At 51.0% G+C, this 19381-nt stretch overlaps 1 protein-coding gene across 2 annotated transcripts; it reads right to left on the minus strand.

Annotated features, from left to right (window-relative positions):
* Positions 1-658: 658 nt before the first annotated feature.
* On the minus strand, positions 659-19331 carry LOC142024897 (butyrophilin subfamily 1 member A1-like). 2 transcript variants are annotated; one of them, XM_075017222.1, is made up of 11 exons: positions 19252-19331; positions 15231-15392; positions 12319-12429; positions 11668-12015; positions 10294-10575; positions 8964-9068; positions 7226-7246; positions 5891-5911; positions 5752-5778; positions 4362-4480; positions 659-1102 (listed from the first exon to the last, which is right to left on the minus strand). In XM_075017222.1, the coding sequence occupies exons 3-11, from the start codon at positions 12416-12418 to the stop codon at positions 851-853; spliced, it is 1275 nt and encodes a 424-aa protein (XP_074873323.1). In that variant the 5' UTR covers positions 12419-12429; positions 15231-15392; positions 19252-19331; the 3' UTR covers positions 659-850. The 2 variants fall into 2 exon arrangements, with proteins under 2 accessions (XP_074873323.1, XP_074873324.1); XM_075017223.1 differs by lacking the exon at positions 659-1102 and adding an exon at positions 1273-4134 and having other exon boundaries at positions 4215-4480.
* Between the last annotated feature and the right edge of the window lie 50 nt (positions 19332-19381).

The raw sequence follows: 19381 nt of genomic DNA on the forward strand, positions 1-19381 counted from the left end.
GCCCTGGGCTGCTCTTGGCTTCCTCTTCCCCATGCAGGTGGAGGGTCCCAGGACTCACTGTGGCTCCTGACTTGGCCGGGGTGGGTTGAGTGAGGCAGAGGAGGGGCAGCGGTAGGGACGCAGATGGGGAAGGGCCACTTTTCCGGCACCTTTTTCCCCATTTTGGCAGCTGGCTGGCTATGCTCCTGGTTCAGGGCAGCGGGGCTGGTGGTGCAGTGTGGCTGAGTAAAGCCACACGTCTTAAGCCCCACTCCCCCTTCTCTACTCATGCATGGCTCCAGCTGGGAGCTGCGTGGCTCTTCTGGTCCCGGCGTGTCTTCTGCACTCCACCCAGGAGCTATGCAGCTCCTGCCACTTCCCTGGCAGCTCTGGCTCAGCACGGTCAGGGCCACTTCAGCGCCTGGGGCCAGAAGCGGCCTTGGGGCACAGTGCGGTATTCAGAAGGTAATTGAGAGTTATGCAGAAACAGAAATGCAGTCAATAAAGCCTGTTCATAATTTTCCATTTTCTCTCTGTCCAGATTGTCTTAAATCATTGTGGCTGTTACACGCCATATGTTTGTGGCGTTACTGTTTTACTTCTTCTTCCCACCTTGTGTTCTGGATCAAGTTACAGGGAGATGAAAGTTCTCTCCATCTTCCCCTGCTGCAGAGCCAGCTCCTTTCTATCCCCTTTTATCATTTTCTTCATGACTCTGTATGTTCACAAGCTGGAGTCAGGTAGGAATGTCTGTAGTTTCTGCTGCTTCTTACCAAATGAGTTAATTTGTTTTGATTTATTATAATTGTCCTATTTAACTGTTTATACAAAAGTGAACAAAAATTAGCACGTTTTTCCAAGTCTATCAATATCAGCAGAAGAATAAATGAATTGTTAGGAGCTGGCGTAAACCTTGCAGTGACACCCGAAACAAGGCTGAACGGAGTCTGCACATCTGTTTTTCCTTGGAGCGCCAGCGCTGGCTTGCACACCTTCCAGGAGAGGGGCTGGACCCCAAGGTCGATGAGTTGGATCCACGTAAGCTGCAGGCTGGATCTGGCCCACAGGTCACAGGTTCCCAACCGCTGGTAGGCAACGTAGCTGCCGAAGTCAGGCTTTGCAGCTGTAGACCAAACAGGGACATTTAGATGGAGATATTAATGTGGACAATGGCTCAACAATCTGGTCGAAGAATCTTTAGGTTTGACCTCCACTCCAGTTCCCAAGAGCTAGATGAGCTCTGAGAGGAGGTGTTCTTGGGACTTCAGTGATCACACACATGGTATTCCAGCAATGTGAGTTTATTGCAGTCGTGGGATAGTACACAGGTAAACATATGAAATAATATCTGCATAGAAATCAGGTTGCATAGAAATACAGGCAGTTTGCATATATGTTCACATCTATGGTTTGCATCATGCCGAGTAAATCCACTCCACTCTGCTGCTGCTAAGGGGAGGAGAGGAGTGTAATACGGTAGAGGAAAGCTTTAAAAGATGCAAAAAGAGAGACGAGTCCAAATAGAAAAAAGAATTTTAGGGGATCATTAGATACCCTTGGAGCACTCTGTCCCACACTGCTTGTCACGGGGTTTACTCGGCTCCTTGTGTTACTTTGGCACAACCTCCCAATACCAAAACTAGGTTTCTTACCCTAGGATTTTTGAAGGTACTTGTATCTGATGGGTGGAATTAAGCTCAGACACCCCTCTGCATATGCACCAGGGGTTACGTGCAGCTGTGGGAGCAAATTCTAAGAGTGGGCACCAGCAATACAAAATCAAGAAATGCCACCTGCTGACCTTTGCACCTACGTTTTAATAAGCGGGGCTAAGTCTAGTCTAGAGGGATTTGTCGGCAGAAGTTTTTGGCCAAAGATATCTTGCGACAAAACTTCTGTCCACAGATCGTGGCCAGACCACGAAGCAGATTGAAAGAGCCAGCCGCTTTGTTGCCAGAGTGGCTGGGCTGGCCGGCTGTTCCATCAGCAAGCTGGCCAACCGTAACCACAGCGGACAGCGTTGCACTGTATCCCAGAAGTCTTTTCTGTCAACAGAAGGCTCCCCTGAATGTCCAGACCCGTGTTCTGTCAACAGAGGCGTTCTTCCTCGTGGCAAGCGAGGTACGGCTGTTGACACAAGTGCTACGTTCTGATGACAGAACGCCCTTGGGAATCGGGACGCTCCCAGGGTTTTGTTGACAAAATCCTTTAATCTAGACATTGCCCAGGATAACTGATGTACCTGGGCCACGATATTTAATGCACCCTGATTATAGATTTGTTATTAGTATACAAGGGTCACAGCGTTCTGATTTTCTAGGCAGCTAAAAATTCAATTGAGTGTTGCTCTGCATTGTAGAATGTACGACCCTGCATGGATCCCACCTTATCATTAAAATGAGCAGCTCACTGAAAACAAAGTCCCAGCAGTAGCTGAGGGTGGGGCAGCGCCTCCCGTACCACTGAGGGCCCCGGCCTGGGAGAAAGGTTGGTTTGTTTTTGCAATGCAGTTGTGCAGATGAGGCAGGGACCTCATTACACCAGCCCTGGGGCGATAAGAGGAGTAAGGGTTTCACTTCAGTGACATCTAACCCACCCAAGCACCTCCCAGCCCCTGGAACTTCTCTGACCACGTGCACTGAAGTGACAGCAAAACATGTCTTGTTTACACACTGATTGTACAACACAGAAACGTTCATCTGAGTGTAGACCCCCCCCCAATAATGTGTCCTGGAGCAGGTCCCATCCCACAAACACTTCCTTGCACACCACTGTGATTCCTGGTGCGTGAGCGACATATTTCACATACCTTCAGCCTAATTTTCATAAATTCAGCCCCTCAGAAAATGGGAGAGTCAGCCCCATGTGCACAACCCTCTGCACAGAGCCTGGCTAGGGAATACTGATTCCCAGGGCGAGAGAGCACAAGAGACAGAGCACGGGTGGTGTACCAGCATTGCAATCCCCCAGCTCAGGGACATGCTGGTCTATTCCCTGTTGGAGCTGGTGAGACCCAGCTGAGCAGGGAACCAAACCCTCCACTCTGCGCCCCCCCCAACAACTGATGCCGGGAAATGAAAAAGGAATACACGCATTATATACCATAAATACTTGTTGCCTCCACTCTCCTGTGATCTCTGGCACAGAACAACCCCGCCCCTGTTCTCCAGTCTTTCCCCTGGATTTATCCCTTCCCCTCTCCCTGCCTTGGCTGATTCTCTCCTGCAGGGGGTTTTCCTGGCAGTGTTTTCTGTGGATTTTCACCCCCTCTCTGGTGAGTTGGTTTTACTTTATCTTTTTCCTGCATTTCCCCCCAGTCCCTCTGACTCTTGCAGTGTCGCCAACCCCAGAAGTTACAAGTCATGAGCCAGAATCAAAACTGACCCCCCCTCCCCCAAAAAAATTGAGTTTCAAAACAATGAGTTGGGTGCCTGGCTTTGTCTGGTGATGTTAGAATTCTCCTTGCCCAGCCCCACGGCTGGGACAATTACAGTGGTACCAGCTCCCCAGCAGTTACAGGGGACGGGGACTTTGGCCCCTGTGGCAGGAGCTCTGGCTGGGAGACCCCAGTGAGATCTCAGGACACAGATTGGTAGAAAATGTTCCCGCTGCTGCAGAGCTTCCAGCTTCTGCCCTGACCCTGGACCCACATTAATAAATTCTATGTCCTGCCCCTTCCCCCCGTCTGTTCCCAGCCCGGCTCTTAGCTCTGCCCCTGCCCAGCCCCACACCTGCTCCGCTGGGCCCCTCCTGCAGCCCCAGGGGTTCTTCCCCCTCCCCCTCCTATCCCTGGGGCTGCAGGGAGGGAGGGGAAGCAGCTGCCAGGGGCCACAGAGCTCAGCCAGGGGCTGGGGAGATGGGAGTCCTCCAACGTCATAGAGACCGAGGCTAGAGAGGCTGATTTCAGGGACACAGTCGGAGCTGGGATCCTGGCAACACACAGAGCCAGGGCCGGATTCTCCCCCCAGGGATGGAGCCCGGCGGGTAAGTGAAGATCGGGGCCTCGGCACCAGCATCGATAAATGTCACCTGCCCCCGGTCACAGTCCAGACACACCCGGATCCTGCGGGGGGCCTGGCTCAGGGACAGAGGGGGCTCAGGGCAGGTGAGAGCCCAGTGCTGATCCCCGCACCGCCCCACGGCCCAGATCCCCCCCTCAGGGCTCAGGGACGGGGGGGCTCAGGGGAGGTGAGAGCCTGGAACTGATCTCCACACTGCCCCCCGGCCCTGATCACCCCCTCAGGGCTGAGGCTGATCTCTCCCTTCCCGCTCACAGACTCTCTGGCCACCCCCACAGCCCCGTATAGCCCACCCCCCACCTCCACCTCCCAGTAGTGTCTCCCCGAGGTGAACCCCTCACAGCCCAGCACACAGGGCCATACGTCAAATCTCTGCGGGTTGTCGGGCAGTCGCTGCCGTGTGTCTGCACATCTCACACTTTTCCCACCCTCTGACAGGATGAGTCGGGGATGAGCTGTGTCTGGATCCAGAGTCACATTCACTGCAGGGGAGAGAGAATCAGAGTGTGAGGGGCTGAGCTCAGCCCTGGGAGAGGGTTTGATGGGTCAGTGACAGAATCGGGCCCAGCTGGAGAGGGACTCAGGGAATCTCCGTCCCCCAGGCTGTGCCCGACAGCTCTGAGATCTCAGCATTCGCTCCGATCCCCAGGCGGAGGCAGGTCAGTGAGAGAGCACAGACGTTTTCCAGCCCAGGCCTTTGGCTCATCATTTCCCCCACCCCTGCCCAGAGTGGAGAATTAGAGACCTGGGACGAGAGGCAACTGCTGACAAAGGATCTGAGGCATCACCAGCTGTGTGACACCCCCCCAGCCCAGACAATGTCCAGAACAACCCCCCACCCGCACCCAGGGCCCATCTCTCCCCTCCCCTTGCTCCACCGCATCCCTTCCACCAACCAGCACGGCCCAGCGGTCCCACAGGGCTGGGAGTCTGGCACCAGCAGCCTGGGTCTCCCCAGCTGCCCGCACTCAATAGCTATGAAGGGGAGAAGTGGAGCGAGGCAGCCCCAGACCGGAGAGCCCCCACGCCTGGCCTCATCACTCCACTCCCCACTCCCACCCCCAGAACAGCACTGGGAGAAGGGGGTGTGTGTGGTGGTGGGGAGGCTGCTGCAGGCACCAAACCACCCACCAGCGCCCCCATCGGCTGCTGGCCAGCCCCTTGCCCCTGCCTTCCATGGCGTCTAGGGGCACATGACCCATCATGCCCCCTCCCCTCCACAGAACCCTTAGTAAAGAGCTGTAACTAGTGATCAGGGCCAAAGACATCGGTATCTGGAAGAGAAGGCAGCTGTCAGTGGAGAAAGGAGAGAGGGTTTTGTGTAAATGAATAGACGGAGAGAAATTGGATGAGATAGTCAAAAACAGCGGAAAGGTGGGCTCTGAGGGAGAGAGGAGAAAGTGGAACTCTCTGTGGATGGAGAGAGGGGGAAAAAAAGCACAAGTTGAACAGTGTCAGAGGGACTCCTTGAGCTGAACTCACATCCAGTCAGCACTGTTGTTCCTCTACCTGACACAAACACAGGGATCCTAATACAAAATAACCATTCAAGTCACTCAGATCAGAGATTGTCTCCAGTTAGGTGAGTAATGTGTAAGGAGGACATGCCAGGATGATTCACTCCTCTTCCTCCTTTGCACCTCAGCACCCTCCTCTTCCCACAGGAAAAATATTATATTTATTATGTATTTCACTTATTATGTACAGTGATAGAGAGCAGCATCTCTCATTGATTAAAATCATATTTACTTACCTGCATCACCAAGGGATCTCCTCCACTCTGAAAGCAAACACAAAGATGGGATCAGAATGAAGCCAGGCAGATGGAACATTCATTATGACAGGAAAGGCTGTATCAGAGAGAGAAACAGACCGAACAAAGACGTCCTTACCGAGCTCTCTGCGAAGTTTACCTAAATCACGAACAAAAAGAAAGACATCCTGTAAAATCTCATCGTGGATGAAATTAATGGCTGCTGTCCCCCTAACTATATGTAAGGAGACTGCTGGCCCCTTATTAAAATTCAGTGGGAGTGTTTGGCTGGCAAAGTCCCCAGTACCAAAAGGAAGGGGAAAAAAATCAATGAGAAGCAAGACGCTGGGACTAACAGTCCCCTGGGGCAATGGCATTGGCTAGGGCCCCAGGCCAGCCTGACTGAGAGGGTGAGCAGACTAATGAGGGGGTCAGCGTGACGAGGGGGGCGGGGTCCAGTCCTCCATGTGAGCTGGAATTGCCTGTGTGAGACAGTGCGGCGCTACGCCAAGGAGAGCAGCAGGGTCTGAGCTGAATTGCACATGAGAGCTGGGCCAGACAGACAGCATGAGAGACAGAGCCCAGAATCAGATCCAGGCCACCACAGTTCCTGAGACACAAGGCAGAGAGCAGATCCATGCTGGGAGCTGGTCCCTGGACTGCGCACACCCAACTCTGTGCCCCAGATGACCATAACTGGGTTGGGGGTCATGTCCTGAGGAATGCTGGGCCCAGCCTTGGTAGGGTTATGAGGCCTCTGCTCCACAGGAGAGCATAAAGAGAGCCCTCAGGGTCAGGGAGGTTCTGGGTAAAGGAAGTGGAAGCTGGGACTCAGATCCTTTCACTGGCCCATTTTGGTGTCATGTAGAAGCCAGAAAAGTTCCCGTCATTAGTGGGACCCTTCCCCTATTCATAGTTTTGGACTGTCTACTGTGCATTGTTTTGAATCAGCAAGACCATAGGGTTTGGACACAGGATAAATCACACTGCAAGTCACTTTTCACACCAGTGTAGCTGTAATGGGGGTCTGACCTTGTGCAGCTCTACAAGAATAGGCAAAAGGCAGCCCAGAAGTTTTCCATTACATTGTCAGCCTTCAGTTTGATGAAATGTCACAATTATGACTTGTGCTTTGCTCACTTGCTAAGGTTGTGGGCACCAAATTTGCATTCTCCTGTCCCCAGCAGACACATCTTTACTTCTCTCCTGAGCAGTCACCAGCTCCTCTCAGAAGTTCTTTATATGGAGCTGGCAGGGAATCATTTCTGCCATGGACATCAAGTGCACAGTTCCCCCGCCACCCAGGTCACCCACTCCATACTGCTTCCTGAAAACGCCTGTCCAGTACTAGCTTCCCACCCATTACTGAAGTAACAAGTTGTGCAATTAGTATGGGCAATATTGCTTATGTTTTCCCATTCAAAAATCTTCTATATCATAGCACTGGTTCAACAAGGGGAAAAAAGGAACTTACTGATCGTGTCGAGATGCTTTCCTAAAAAGAAAACACACAGAATATTATTTAAAGACTTTTCCCAGGACTCTACACTGAAAGGAATCTTGTCATTGTGGCTACATCTATGCTATGCAGATACCTATATAGTGCCAGAGGACGCCATTATAGCTTATTTCAAATTAGTGCCTATTTGAGCTATTTCAAAATAGCTTATTTCAAAATAGGCCCTGAGTGACAGCCAGCCCTCAGTTCCTGAGCAGACGTTGTGAGGAGCACCCACGCTGCGCCAGCCAGCGGGAAGTTGCAGGGAGGCTGGGTGCATTTCTCTTTACTTGGCTACAGAGCAGCGGAGCCCAAAGCGCTGGCCAGAGCGGCTGCTCAGGCATTGTGGGAAACATCCTGGAGTTCAGTAAAGCCTCCAGTAGGACACACAGCATGATCACCAACAGTAAACGAGGGGCAAAAAGTCCCCCATGGAGGCAAAAGTTTTTTGTCATTCAAACTGGGGGGTTTTTGTGACTTTCTCACAATGTGAAACTTCTCTGGGTTTTCTCACCCAAAAGTGGGGTTTGGTGATGAAAACTGCCAGTGGAGACAAGCCCTAAGTGTGGACATGCTGGGCAGAGCTCTGGGTATGCAACAGGAGTGCTGGAGCGCCGAGGCTCGGTCAAAGAGGTGGTGAGGCCAACTCTGATGAAAGAGCCAGAGCCCTCTGGGGTTTGGCAGGCTGGAGTGCTTCCTTTAGGAAAGTGTTCAAAAGCGGGACATAGAACAGCTCCTGTGGCTCCAGGACACTTGGTTCTTGGAGAACCTCAAGAATAGAGGCCTCAAGGATTGACTCTGACCTGAGACAAAAGAAATGAGCAACCGCTTCTGTTTCCTCTTCAGCTTCCTCTTCCTGAAATTTTGCAGAACCCAAAACTAACAACAACAGCGCCTGTTCTCCAAGACGGATGTTAAAAAAAGAAAAATCTGGGAAAACCTCAATATTGGCACCGTCTGGACAAAGGCTGTGACAACAACAATAGCAATGCACTGTTCATTAATACTCTAAGAATCATTTTCATACAGTGGAAATAAACTTAAGAAAACAAGATAAGAGAGGGATTTTTATAGGAACCTAAGGGAGTTCAGAGCCCAAGCTCACTCCATTTCAATGGGAGTTGGAACTTCAGTCCCTCAGGCTCTGTTAATAATCTGATTTAACTAGTGCAAACCTAGTTTTAGGGTCATTGTAAGATGAATAGGAAGAAGTTTAAGTCAACTTGAAAAAACTCCTCTTAAAGCGAGTGTCCCCAGTTATTTGCACTGGCCTAGAAGAGTCAATCTAAATTCACACTGTAAACTGGGGTAACTTTCCCATGTGTAAAAGCCTAACAATTTTTTTTAAAACAAAAAAAAGGGTCATTGTAGTGGCTTTTTTGCATACGTGGCTTAATCTAATTCTTGACTCCCTCCCGCTACTCTCTGATTTGCTCACCTTCATAATTTTTTTTCTGATTTGTCAACCTTGATTACTATTTTGGTTCTCTGTGCCTGAAATATTGAGTCTGTTCTGCTATGGCTATGGTCTGAAGAAGTGGGTCTGTCCCACAAAAGTTCACCTAATAAATTATTTTGTTCGTCTTTAAAGTGCTACTTAGCTGCTTTTTTCGTTTGATAGTATATAGAGTAGCACAGCTTTCTCTTTGTTACTATCTTTTTAAGGAGAAGATCTCATTGTGTTTACACTACATTTTCCCCAGTCCAGCTTTACCTTTCAATTTGAATAGGAAAAAAGTCAGGCAGATGACCACCGACAAAATCATCACGGTCATGCTCCAAGCCACCATCCAGGGAGATGCTCTTGGGAAAAAGGAATCTGAAACACAAAAGACACATCAGGCTGGGAACAGTAGCCACAAGCAGCAGACTTTTGTTGGCGGAAATTGCATCACATCTGGATTTGTGTGAAGCAGATGTTGAAAAAATTGTTCCATGGAGTATGAAAACTGGCAGACACCAATTTGAAAACCAGTTTCTGCTCAGCCACTTTTGACAGTACTGAATTGTGTATTAAATACTATCAAAGTCCTACCAGTCCGAGCCCTCCCCCACCTCCTTTCTCTCTTTCTCTTGTTATAACAGTTGCTCGACATGTCCCATGACAAGACCTTCCTTTCAGTTGCTTATTACTTTGCCAAATTTATAAGAGCTGGGCAGAAACGTTCCAGGGGGGTGTCTGTCTTAGACCGAACTTTTTTGAAAGGCTTCTGCCTGATTGGGTCAACTCATTCTGAGAATGGAGTGATGGAATAACACATTGTTGTGGTGTTGGGGGTGGCCTCATGGCTAGGGCAGGGGGGTGAGGTAGAAGGCACTTACCAGTGGGACCTTCCCTTTGGTGGCTGAGGGTGGGAAGCAGGTAGATCATCACTGATTTGCTGGCACCGCCCCCTGTGGCTTCCATTGGCCAGGATTCCTAGCCAATGGCAGCTGTGGAGGTGGAGCCCGAAGGCCACGGCAGTGAGGGGATGGAGCTTGCCTCAGTATACATGGCAAAATGGCTTCAGCCCAAGGGAGGGGATGGCAGCACACAGAGCAACCTTCCCCTCCCTCCCTGCCAAGTATGGCCAGATGAAATCTAGGGGATTTAAAAACAACAAAAAGTCCTGTGGCACCTTATAGACTAACATATTTTGGAGCATCAGCTTTCGTGGGCAAAGACCTGCTTCGTCAGATGCAACATTTAGTGGCTACAGCCCAGGGGTCACAAAAAGATCTGCAATTTGGGCAATCCGGAAATATTTTGGAGAGCCCCCTCAGCCCACCCCTGTTATATAGTCTCCCTACAGCACACGTCCATGCATGTAGATGTTTGGATTTCTTTTAAATTTAACTTTAACCCTGTATTTTCTCAGTGTGAAATGCTTGTTACTGGAACAACGGCAATATCTCTGGATCCAAAATTGTGCCCTTTACCTCACCTTAATCTGAAATACAGTTTTTCACGGGGGAACAGTCTAACTTTTGTATTATTTAGCAACCTGTTTTTTTTTTTTTCCTCCCATTGAGTATGACAGTTTTTGGTTTTGGTGGTAACTGACCTGATAGATAAAATGTTATTGATTCCTTTTCTTGTCTCAGAAGAACGTTCCTTACAGAACAGGACAAATTCTTGTTTGAATTTTTTGTTATAATGGTAGATTTTATTTCCAAGAGACCATGTTCTTCTTCAGATTTCATTTCAGTTGATGAAGACAAAGGCTGCCCTGTAAAATCTCTCCACAGCACGTCAGGTGCCGGGTACCATCCAAATGACTGACACACCACTCGGATCCCTCCATCCTGGTGACTGTCAACAGAGATGCGAGGTACAGAGCCTACAGCTAGAATGAATCCATGTTAAATGAATAATTTTACAGCCTACCATGCAAATGGTTACATTTTCCATACAAGAATAGAATAGACTTTTTTTTGCTGATGTTCATGGAAAGAGGAAACATGACTTAAGGGGTCTTAAGCACTTGTTTAATGTTTGCTTATCTGTGTTACAGTCCTGGGCCTCCGAGAAGGAAGTGAAAGCCTTACAGAACGTTGGAATGTGCTATCAACAGCATTGTAAGTGGTATAAAGGGGGCAAGGAAGGGAAGATATTTTCCCCTTGATTTCTGATTTTATAAGGTGGTAGGTATTTTTGTTATGCAATTACCTATTTACTGCGTAGTCTTACGGCTGTTCTGAGCATGCTTCAGGGAGCTGTGGGGTGTGGAAAGAAGTTCCTCACAATGGTGGCTGCTTAGTTGTGCATGTGACTGTGTAAAAGAATAGAAGATCCCCTTTCTCAGTTCTAATCTCATTGCGGTCTCCATGTCCCCTGAAGGCCAGATATGAAGAAATGGGCTTAAACTGGAGCAAGAGAGGTTTTGGCTGGATGTTAGGAATATCTTTCTAACCGTAAGGACAATTAAACTTAGGAATAGTGTTTCTCAGGGTGGTTCTGGAATCCCCGTCATCAGAAGGTTTTTAAATTTTTCCTTAGTAAACAAATAAAGTTCAGGATTATGACCTCAAGATATCTTGCCTCCCTTTTTCTCTCTGGCCCAATGACTATACTGCTGTCCACAGAGAGAGAGGGAGGCAGAGAGAGAGAGAGCAACTAGCATAATGGTTTGGGTACATCCAAGGGAGTTGGGAAAATCAAGGTGCAATCCCGTTTCCCACTGCCTATTTAATTACTTGGGCAGATCGCATAAATAATCAAATGATAATTAGAGCAGGGAGACTGGCCCTTGTGTATCTCACCTCAGAGATGGCTGCTGTAACCACTGCACTACATGGTGTCTCCTCCCTTTCTATCATAAGGACTATTTCATTGTAATGATTATTTCGAGGACCTCAGTGGAGCGTTAGATGGGTAACTATTTTGTGCATCTTAGTCTAACAGCCAGCTAGGAAGAGATTACAGATGTGTTACTGACCTGCTACCTTCAGTTCCAGTACAGCTTCTGCATGAAAGGCACCATCCTGAACAAAGCAGTGGTACTGTCCTTCATCAGAGTGTCTGACCCTGAGAATTCCCAAGTCAACAGCACCATACGCGATGTCATCTTCAAATAGCTCTGTCCTGCCACGATATTCTGACATCTGCTGCCCGTACTCATCCTTTCCACGCTGATACAGGTGCACAATCGACGTGAAGTCAGAACGGTACCACCTCACCTCCATGTTCTCAGCACTCATCCTGGGGGACAGGCGACAGGGCAACACAGTGTCCTCTCCCGCCATGGCAATGACAGGGTGACCAGGCCCAGTCACAGTGAATTGGGCTGTAAAATTTACCGAAGCACAGAAAAGGATAAAACCAATAAATAAAACGGAATTCAGGATCAACTTAATCCATCAGTCACACAGGATTCTAATTTGAATATTTCATATCTTGTGCCTCTATCATAGTGATCTGTCATTGCTTAGCATGTGTCCTGAATTTATATATGAATTTTTCCACAAACAATACATTTAAATAGCCATAATTTGCAAACATATAACTTATATTGATTTTAATAAAACAAAGCAGCAGAAATGTAGCACTTTGAAGACCAACAAAATGAAGAAACGACAGATATTCCTACCTGATTCCAGCTTGTGAACACAAAACGTAAAGAAGAAAATGATGGAATCAAGAAGAAAGGATCTTGTTCTGGAGCTGTAGTAGATTGCAAGAATTTTCATCTCACTGTGTGCTGATCCAGATGATGGCAGAGAAGACAGAAAACAACAAAAACAATTTGTTACTGCAACGCAATGATTTAAGACAACTTGGCTATAGAGACAAGGTAAATTATGAATAGAATACACCACTGACAAAAGTAGAAGGAGGCCCTACGTGCAACTTGATTGCATTTCTGCTTCTGTGTAACACAGCCACTTCTTCGTCAGCATTTGATCAATTCCAGCATTGCGTGGAATACTCTAAGCACCACGAGGCAGAACCTTCTTAATTTTAGGAAAAATCAGAAAAATAAGCAGTGGAAATGAGACACCCATGGGATCCTGGCATGTGCTTACCAGAGCCATCAGTTTTGATCGAGTCTGAAATTGTCTATACATAAAAAACCAGCTGATGGCTGCCATTCAGACCTTCCACCTTTCCATTAACCCACCTCACCACGTCAACCTTCTGTTGTCCTCAACTGATTGACTGTCATCTTAGCCAAAAAAAAAATAATAATTCACTGAAAAAATTCAATAACAGAGGTAAAATTGATGTGGGATTTCATGTGTAGATGAGCCCAGAGTCATAGTGCTTAATGCATTACTGGCAAGTGCTCAGATACTGCAGGAGTGCAGTATAAGCTCGAAATTAGAATAGTATAACATGCAACTCAACCAACTTCCTCACACATAAGAACTTTGGGATTAACTAATTGTTTAGACTCTGTAAAGCAATCATCATTTATGGACACCAGTGTCATGACAGATGTGGCCACTGGAAACTTGACATTTATTTTTTGTAACTGAAGACGATTACAGTAACAATCTATCACATCTGTATCACCAATTTTTATGTGGTTTTAACACGTGTTCATAATGCTGAAATTCTGCTATATAACGAGTGTATATAATGCTGAAATTCTGCTATTATAGCCTTTATGCTAAATTTGGTACTCTTCTGTGCTAACCAGTAGGATACACTCTATCTAAATACATTAACTGAGCTTCGTTTATTCAGATTTATTCATGTATTCAGATTCAGAAATTTTAAAATGTTAAATATTAGAAAAATTGTGAATGACATTTCTCATTCATTGTTTTTTTTTTAAATGGGATCTTTGTCAAGCTGCACTGGAATTCAAGTAAAAATGAAAACTCGCAAACATAACACAAGCAAACTATCCAAACAACCAACATTTCAAGCTGTTTTATTCAAAAAATAAAAGCTCCTTAAGCATGCTGGATACTGAAGAAAAAAGTAAGTTCATCAAATAAGAGTTGCATTTAAAAGATATTTGTTTAACAGAGGAATTATGATTTGAAATCAGTGGAATGAACTGCTTGCCTATGGTCAATATGTCCCTCGAGAGTTTAGAAATAGTAGATCTGATCCTCCCCCAATCCATTTTTTAATTCTTAGTTTGGAAGAAGATAAAAAGTTTTCCTGCTTTTTCAGCTCCCAATCAGCTCCTCAACCTGGAATGAATGAGTCCCTGAGCTGACAAACCTAACAACCGAAATGAAGAACGTATTTTCTCTGCACTTGCATAAGAGGCTACCTGCTGTGTGACCAGTGGGGGCTTGGTTGTGCCTTCCAAGGGTCTGCATGCAGAGGGGTGGAACTAGTGTGCCTGAGTGTTGCTGGTATAAGGAGGTGGCCCCTGGGGATCTCCCCTTTCTTCTGTCAGGGTGCAGACGAACACACTGCACTAGAAGATGGTGAAGGGCTGAGTGGACTTGAGCAGGCGGCCGGGCTGAGTGTGGGGGAGCCAATCCCAGCAGCTGCCCTGCACCAGGCTGCTACAGTCCCATGGCTCACGTTGCTTGCAGAAGTGGGCAAGAGGCTGAAGCAGAGGCTGGGCATGGGGGAAAGACTGGAATGGGGCAGAGCAGATGCAGGGCAGGCGTAGGGCCTCCCACAGAACCAGGCCTTCCCTGGCTCATGCAGTTGGGGCAGTGGGAGGTCGCCTCAGGCCCCCGCTCATGCAGCTGGGGCACTGGGGGTTGCTTCAGGCCCCCGCTCATACAGTTGGGGCACTGGGGGGTTGCCTCAGGCCCCCGCTCATACAGTTGGGGCACTGGGGGGTTGCCTCAGGCCCCACACCCCCGTATGGATTGGTTGACTTCTCATTGTCAGGCAGCTGCACAGCTCCAGCACCACTCACTGCCCCGAGAGCACCAAGTGCCCCAGCTGCCCCCCAGCCCCAGCACCACTCCAGCCCATGGGAACAGTGGGGCAGCCACACTGCAACCAGCGGACGGGTGGTGCTGGGCTGGTGATTTATCACAGAATCCTAGAGGCAGAAGGGACCTCAGGAAGTCATCTAGTCCAGCCCCCTTCTTCAATCAGAGTCAACCCCAACTAAGTCATCCCAGCCAGGACCTTGTCAAGCCAGGACTTAAACACTTCTAGGGATGGAGAATCCATCACCTCTCTAGGTAACATATTCCAGTGCTTCACCACCCTCCTGGGGAAGGAGTTTTTCCTGATATCCAACCTACTGCTCTCCTTCTGTAACTTGAGACCATTGCTCCTTGTTCTGCCATCCGTCACCCTTGCCTATGTTACTCATCGCCTGTGTGACAGCCACAAAAGAAACAAATCCCTCTTTCAACATGATGCCCAAATCTTGATTTATAGTCCTGTGAAAACTATCAGAAAAAGTATTGTAACGTTTGCCATTTTGAGCAGACCTGGAATGCAGTGTTCTCACAAAGAGTGAAACAAATATCTCCCTATTACTTATGTTTTTGTTGGTGACAATCTGGTGAAGCAACAAGCAGTATATATTAGAGGATAAAAAGTCATGGTGAAGCAAAATTAACTTACCCAACCGATCCTTCAGAGACCTTTCATACTCTCCAGGGTTTGATCAAACTGGTTTCGCTGGGACAGTTTACACTTGATTATCTAAGTTTATCAAAGTGCAGAGCTAATTCTCTGGATCCAAAATAGCTGCAGAGTTTTCCGATCTTGTTGCTTTTCTTTGCCCTTTGAAAAAAGGAAATTTTTTTGTATCCCAAACAACTTTCTGTGTTTGTTTTGTGCAGTTTTGGACAAAATCAAAAGTGAAAGTTACACAGGAAGTACGACATAGGAGCCGCGTCTACACGTGCCGGCTACTTCGAAGTAGCCGCGTCAACTTCGAAATAACACCTGCCACGTCTACACGTGGCGAGTGCTATTTCGAAGTTGAAATTGACATAAGGAGGCAAGACGTCAAAGTCGCCATCCCCATCAGGAGATGGGAATAGTGCCCCACTTCGACGTTGAACGTCGAAGTAGGGCACATGTAGCCGATCCGCATCCTGCAACATCGAAAGAGCAGGGTCTGCCATGGCGGCCATCAGCTGAGGGGTTGAGAGACGCTCTCTCCAGCCCCTGAGCTCTATGGTCGCCGCATGCGGCGGCCCCTTAAAGCTCCCCGCCCCCTGCCTTCCTGTGCAGGAAGCTGAGAGCACGTGCAGGCAGAAGCACTGCCACACGGCCAGCCTGCATGCCTCTCTGCAGCCCCAACCCACCACCCCCGCAGCGATGGCCACTTGCCAGCCCTCCAAGCGCCCCCAAGGCAGCCCCCCCCAAGGGACCCAGGGCTCCCAGCCAGCCTGGGAAGAGGCAGCGGGGCCCCTCCTGGATGGAGGCCGAGATCCGGGACCTGCTGGGGCTCTGGGGCGAGGAGGAGGTGCTCCAGGTAATGGGGAGCAAGAGGCGGAACGTGGATGCATTCGCTCGGCTGGCCGAGGGCCCGGCTGCCCGGGGTCACCCTGCCCGCACTCCTGACCACGTCAGGAGTAAGGTTAAGGAGCTGCGGCAGGGTTACGCCTGGGCCTGGGATGCGGCCAGCCGATCTGGGGCCGCCCCCGCCACTTGCCCCTTTTACAGGGAGCTCAGGGAAATCCTGGGCCCCCGGTATACCTCCTCCCCCCGGCCACTCTTGACACCTCGGCCAACGAGCCCCAGCAGGCCCTGGAGACGGAGTCCGCCCCGGAGGCAAGCCCTGCACCCCAGGGGCACCCCCAGGAGCCCACCCCTGGGATGCCGGAGGAGGAGGAGGGGGAATCCTCCTCCAGCGACGGGGGGCTGCGGATCGCCATCCTATCCTGGAGCTCCAGCAGGGTGTCCACCCAGAGGGTGTCCCCCAACCGTGGGAGTGGACCGTCAGATATGGACCCCCCCGTTGCACACTCCCGGGGTTAAGGGGCAGGGACAACAGACATGACCAGGGCCCTCCACATGCCCAGATGACCATGGCCCCAAGGACAGCAGTGGCATGTCCCTCAGAAGAGTGCATCAGCCCCTGCCCCCCAGCAGGACAGCGCCAGGCCCCATCCCTGGGGATGGGGGGAGCGGAACCTCGGGTCCCCGGGGGGGATGACACCCATCAGCAGCAGCAGCATATACCGGGGACAGGGATGGGGAACCAGCTGCAGAGGGGTGGGGGACAAGGGCCACGGGTCGGGGCCCACACTAACGGCTGTCTCCACTCTTCTTCCCCCGTGTTCCGCCGCTCCACCTGCCGCTCCGACCGCCATCCCACCGCCGTCCGCCACCCTGGGGCCTGCCGCCGAGGGGGACCTGGGGCCTGCAGACACCCGCCGGCCGTACCTGCTGGTTCACCCGGCCCCCACCCAGCCTCGGCCAGGGCTCTGGCCGAGGCGAGGGTCACGCCCTCCAACCCCGGGCGCTGGACAGTAGGGGTGCGGGGCCGAGGACGTAGCCCACCTCCTCCCCCTTTGTACATATCCCCCATTATATTTGTATATAGTTTGTGTTGGACCCCTGTTGTGTTATGGTACCTGCTCCCCCATGTAAATAGTTCCGCCCTTTTGTTCTATATATATATATATTGTATTAATAAGACATTTCACTGTTTTCATTTCAAAAAACAGGTCCATTTATTTGCAAGAAAAGTGGGGGGGGTGCTCTTGGGTGCTCTGTGGTGTTGGCGTGGGGGCAGGGAGTGTTGTGGAGGATGGGGGGGTGCAGTGGGGGGGCCTGCCAGCGTTCACCTTGCGGCCTGGTTCAAATGGGCCCGCAGGGCCTCCCGGACCCGGATCCCCTCCGGGTCCACATGGCGACTGGGGGCAGCGGGTGGCTGCATGTCGGCTCTGCCAGCCTCCACAGCCCAGCCCTGGAAGAATGCCTCCCCCTTGCTCTCCACCAGGTTGTGGTGTGTGCTGCACACGCCCACAGCCTGGGGGATGTTGGTGGGGCCTGCATCCAGGCGGGTGAGGAGACACCTTCAGCGCCCTTTGAGGCGGCCAAAAGTGCGCTCGACCACCTGGTGAGCATGGTTCAAGCGTGTGTTGAACCGCTCCTGGCTGGCTGTGAGATGGCCCGTGGAAGGGTGCATGAGCCAGGGCCGGAGGGGGTACGCCGCGTCTGCGACGACGCAGAGGGGCATGGTGGTGTCCCCCACAGGGATCTCCCACTGGGGGATGTAGGTCCCCGCTTCCAGCCGGTGGCACAGGCCCGAATTTCTGAATACCCGGGCATCGTAGGTGCTGCCAGGCCAGCCAACATAAATGTCCAGGAAGCAGCCCCGGCTGTCCACCAAGGCCTGGAGGATCACCAAATGGTAGCCCTTCCTGTTGAGGAAGCATCCTCCGTTGTGCTCTGGGGCATGGATGGAGATATGGGTCCCATCCAGAGCCCCAAAGCAAATTGGGAAGCCCAGGCTGGCAAACCCCGCGATGGCAGCATCCGGGTCTCCAAGCCGCACGAGCCTGTGGAGGAGCAGGGCATTGATTGCATGGACGACCTGCAGGGGAAGGACATGAGAGAGCACCAGTGAGGGGTGTGCAGAGTGTGTCTGGCCCTCCACCCTCGGGCTCCCCCCTCCCAGGGCTCCCCGCTCCCAGGGCTCCCCCCCGCCGGGTCCTCCTACCTCCATGAGGACAGCCCCGACGGTGGCCTTGCCCACGCCAAACTGCTGCCCTACGGATCGGTAGCTGTCTGGAGTGGCCAGCTTGCAGACAGCGATGCCAACCCTGTTTCACTACGGTGAGGGCACGTCGCATGGCGGTGTCCTGGTGCCGTAAGGCAGTGGTGAGCCACTGGCAGAGCTCCAGGAATGTCTGCCGGCTCATACGGAAATCTGGAGCCAGCGGTCATTGTCCCACTCGCCGAGCACCAGCCGCTCCCACCAGTCGGTGCTTGTGGGGTAGCTCCACAGCCGGCAGCGTGTGCGGCGGGGGGAGGGGGGGGTCGGAGGGCAGCAGGGTCTGGGGCTGCTTCCTCCTCCCCTGGGGGCAGCTCCTCTTCTGCGAATAAAAGATGGTCAGCTGCCTCCTGCATAGCATTGAGCAGGGCGAGCGCTGCTCCTGCAGGGGCGGCTGTGTGGACCTCTGGCTGCTGCTGCTGGGGGTCCATAACTGCTTCGACGGGTGTGCGTGCCTGTGGCTCTGCAGACTGCGTGCTGTGCAGGCTGAGTGTGCCTGGGAGAGGCCCTTTAAGGGAGCGGCTCGCTGTTCCCCCGGAAGTGCTAGTCCGCCCTGTGACCCTGTCTGCAGCTGTTCCTGGCACCCTTATTTCGATGTGGGCCGCTCTGGCATGTAGACGCTCCCCTGCAGCGCCTACTTCGATGTAGTGCTGCCCAACGTCGACGCTGAACGTTGACGGCACCAGCCCTGGCGGACGTGTAGACGCCATTCATCGAAATAGCCTATTTTGATGTCGCTACGTCCAAATAAGCTATTTCGATGCAGCATCCCCGTGTAGACGTAGCTAGGATCAGGCATGTCATCGGCCCACATGAGGAGCCGGTCGCTGCAGAAGCTCAAGCTCAGACGGTATGGCCACCTCATCAGATCATCAGGCCTTTCAAAGACAATCTTGCAAGGCACAGTACCTGATGGTAGAAGTTGATCCGGACGTCATCTGCGGTGGATAGATGGAGAGGGATGGAGGATACAGACTAGCACGGCTGTCTCTCTGTTACTTACGTCATGGGTGTGCAAAGGCGGGGGAGGGGACGACAC

The sequence above is a fragment of the Carettochelys insculpta genome, chromosome 22 (assembly GCF_033958435.1).
Source record: "Carettochelys insculpta isolate YL-2023 chromosome 22, ASM3395843v1, whole genome shotgun sequence".
Taxonomy (NCBI): Eukaryota; Metazoa; Chordata; order Testudines; family Carettochelyidae; genus Carettochelys; species Carettochelys insculpta.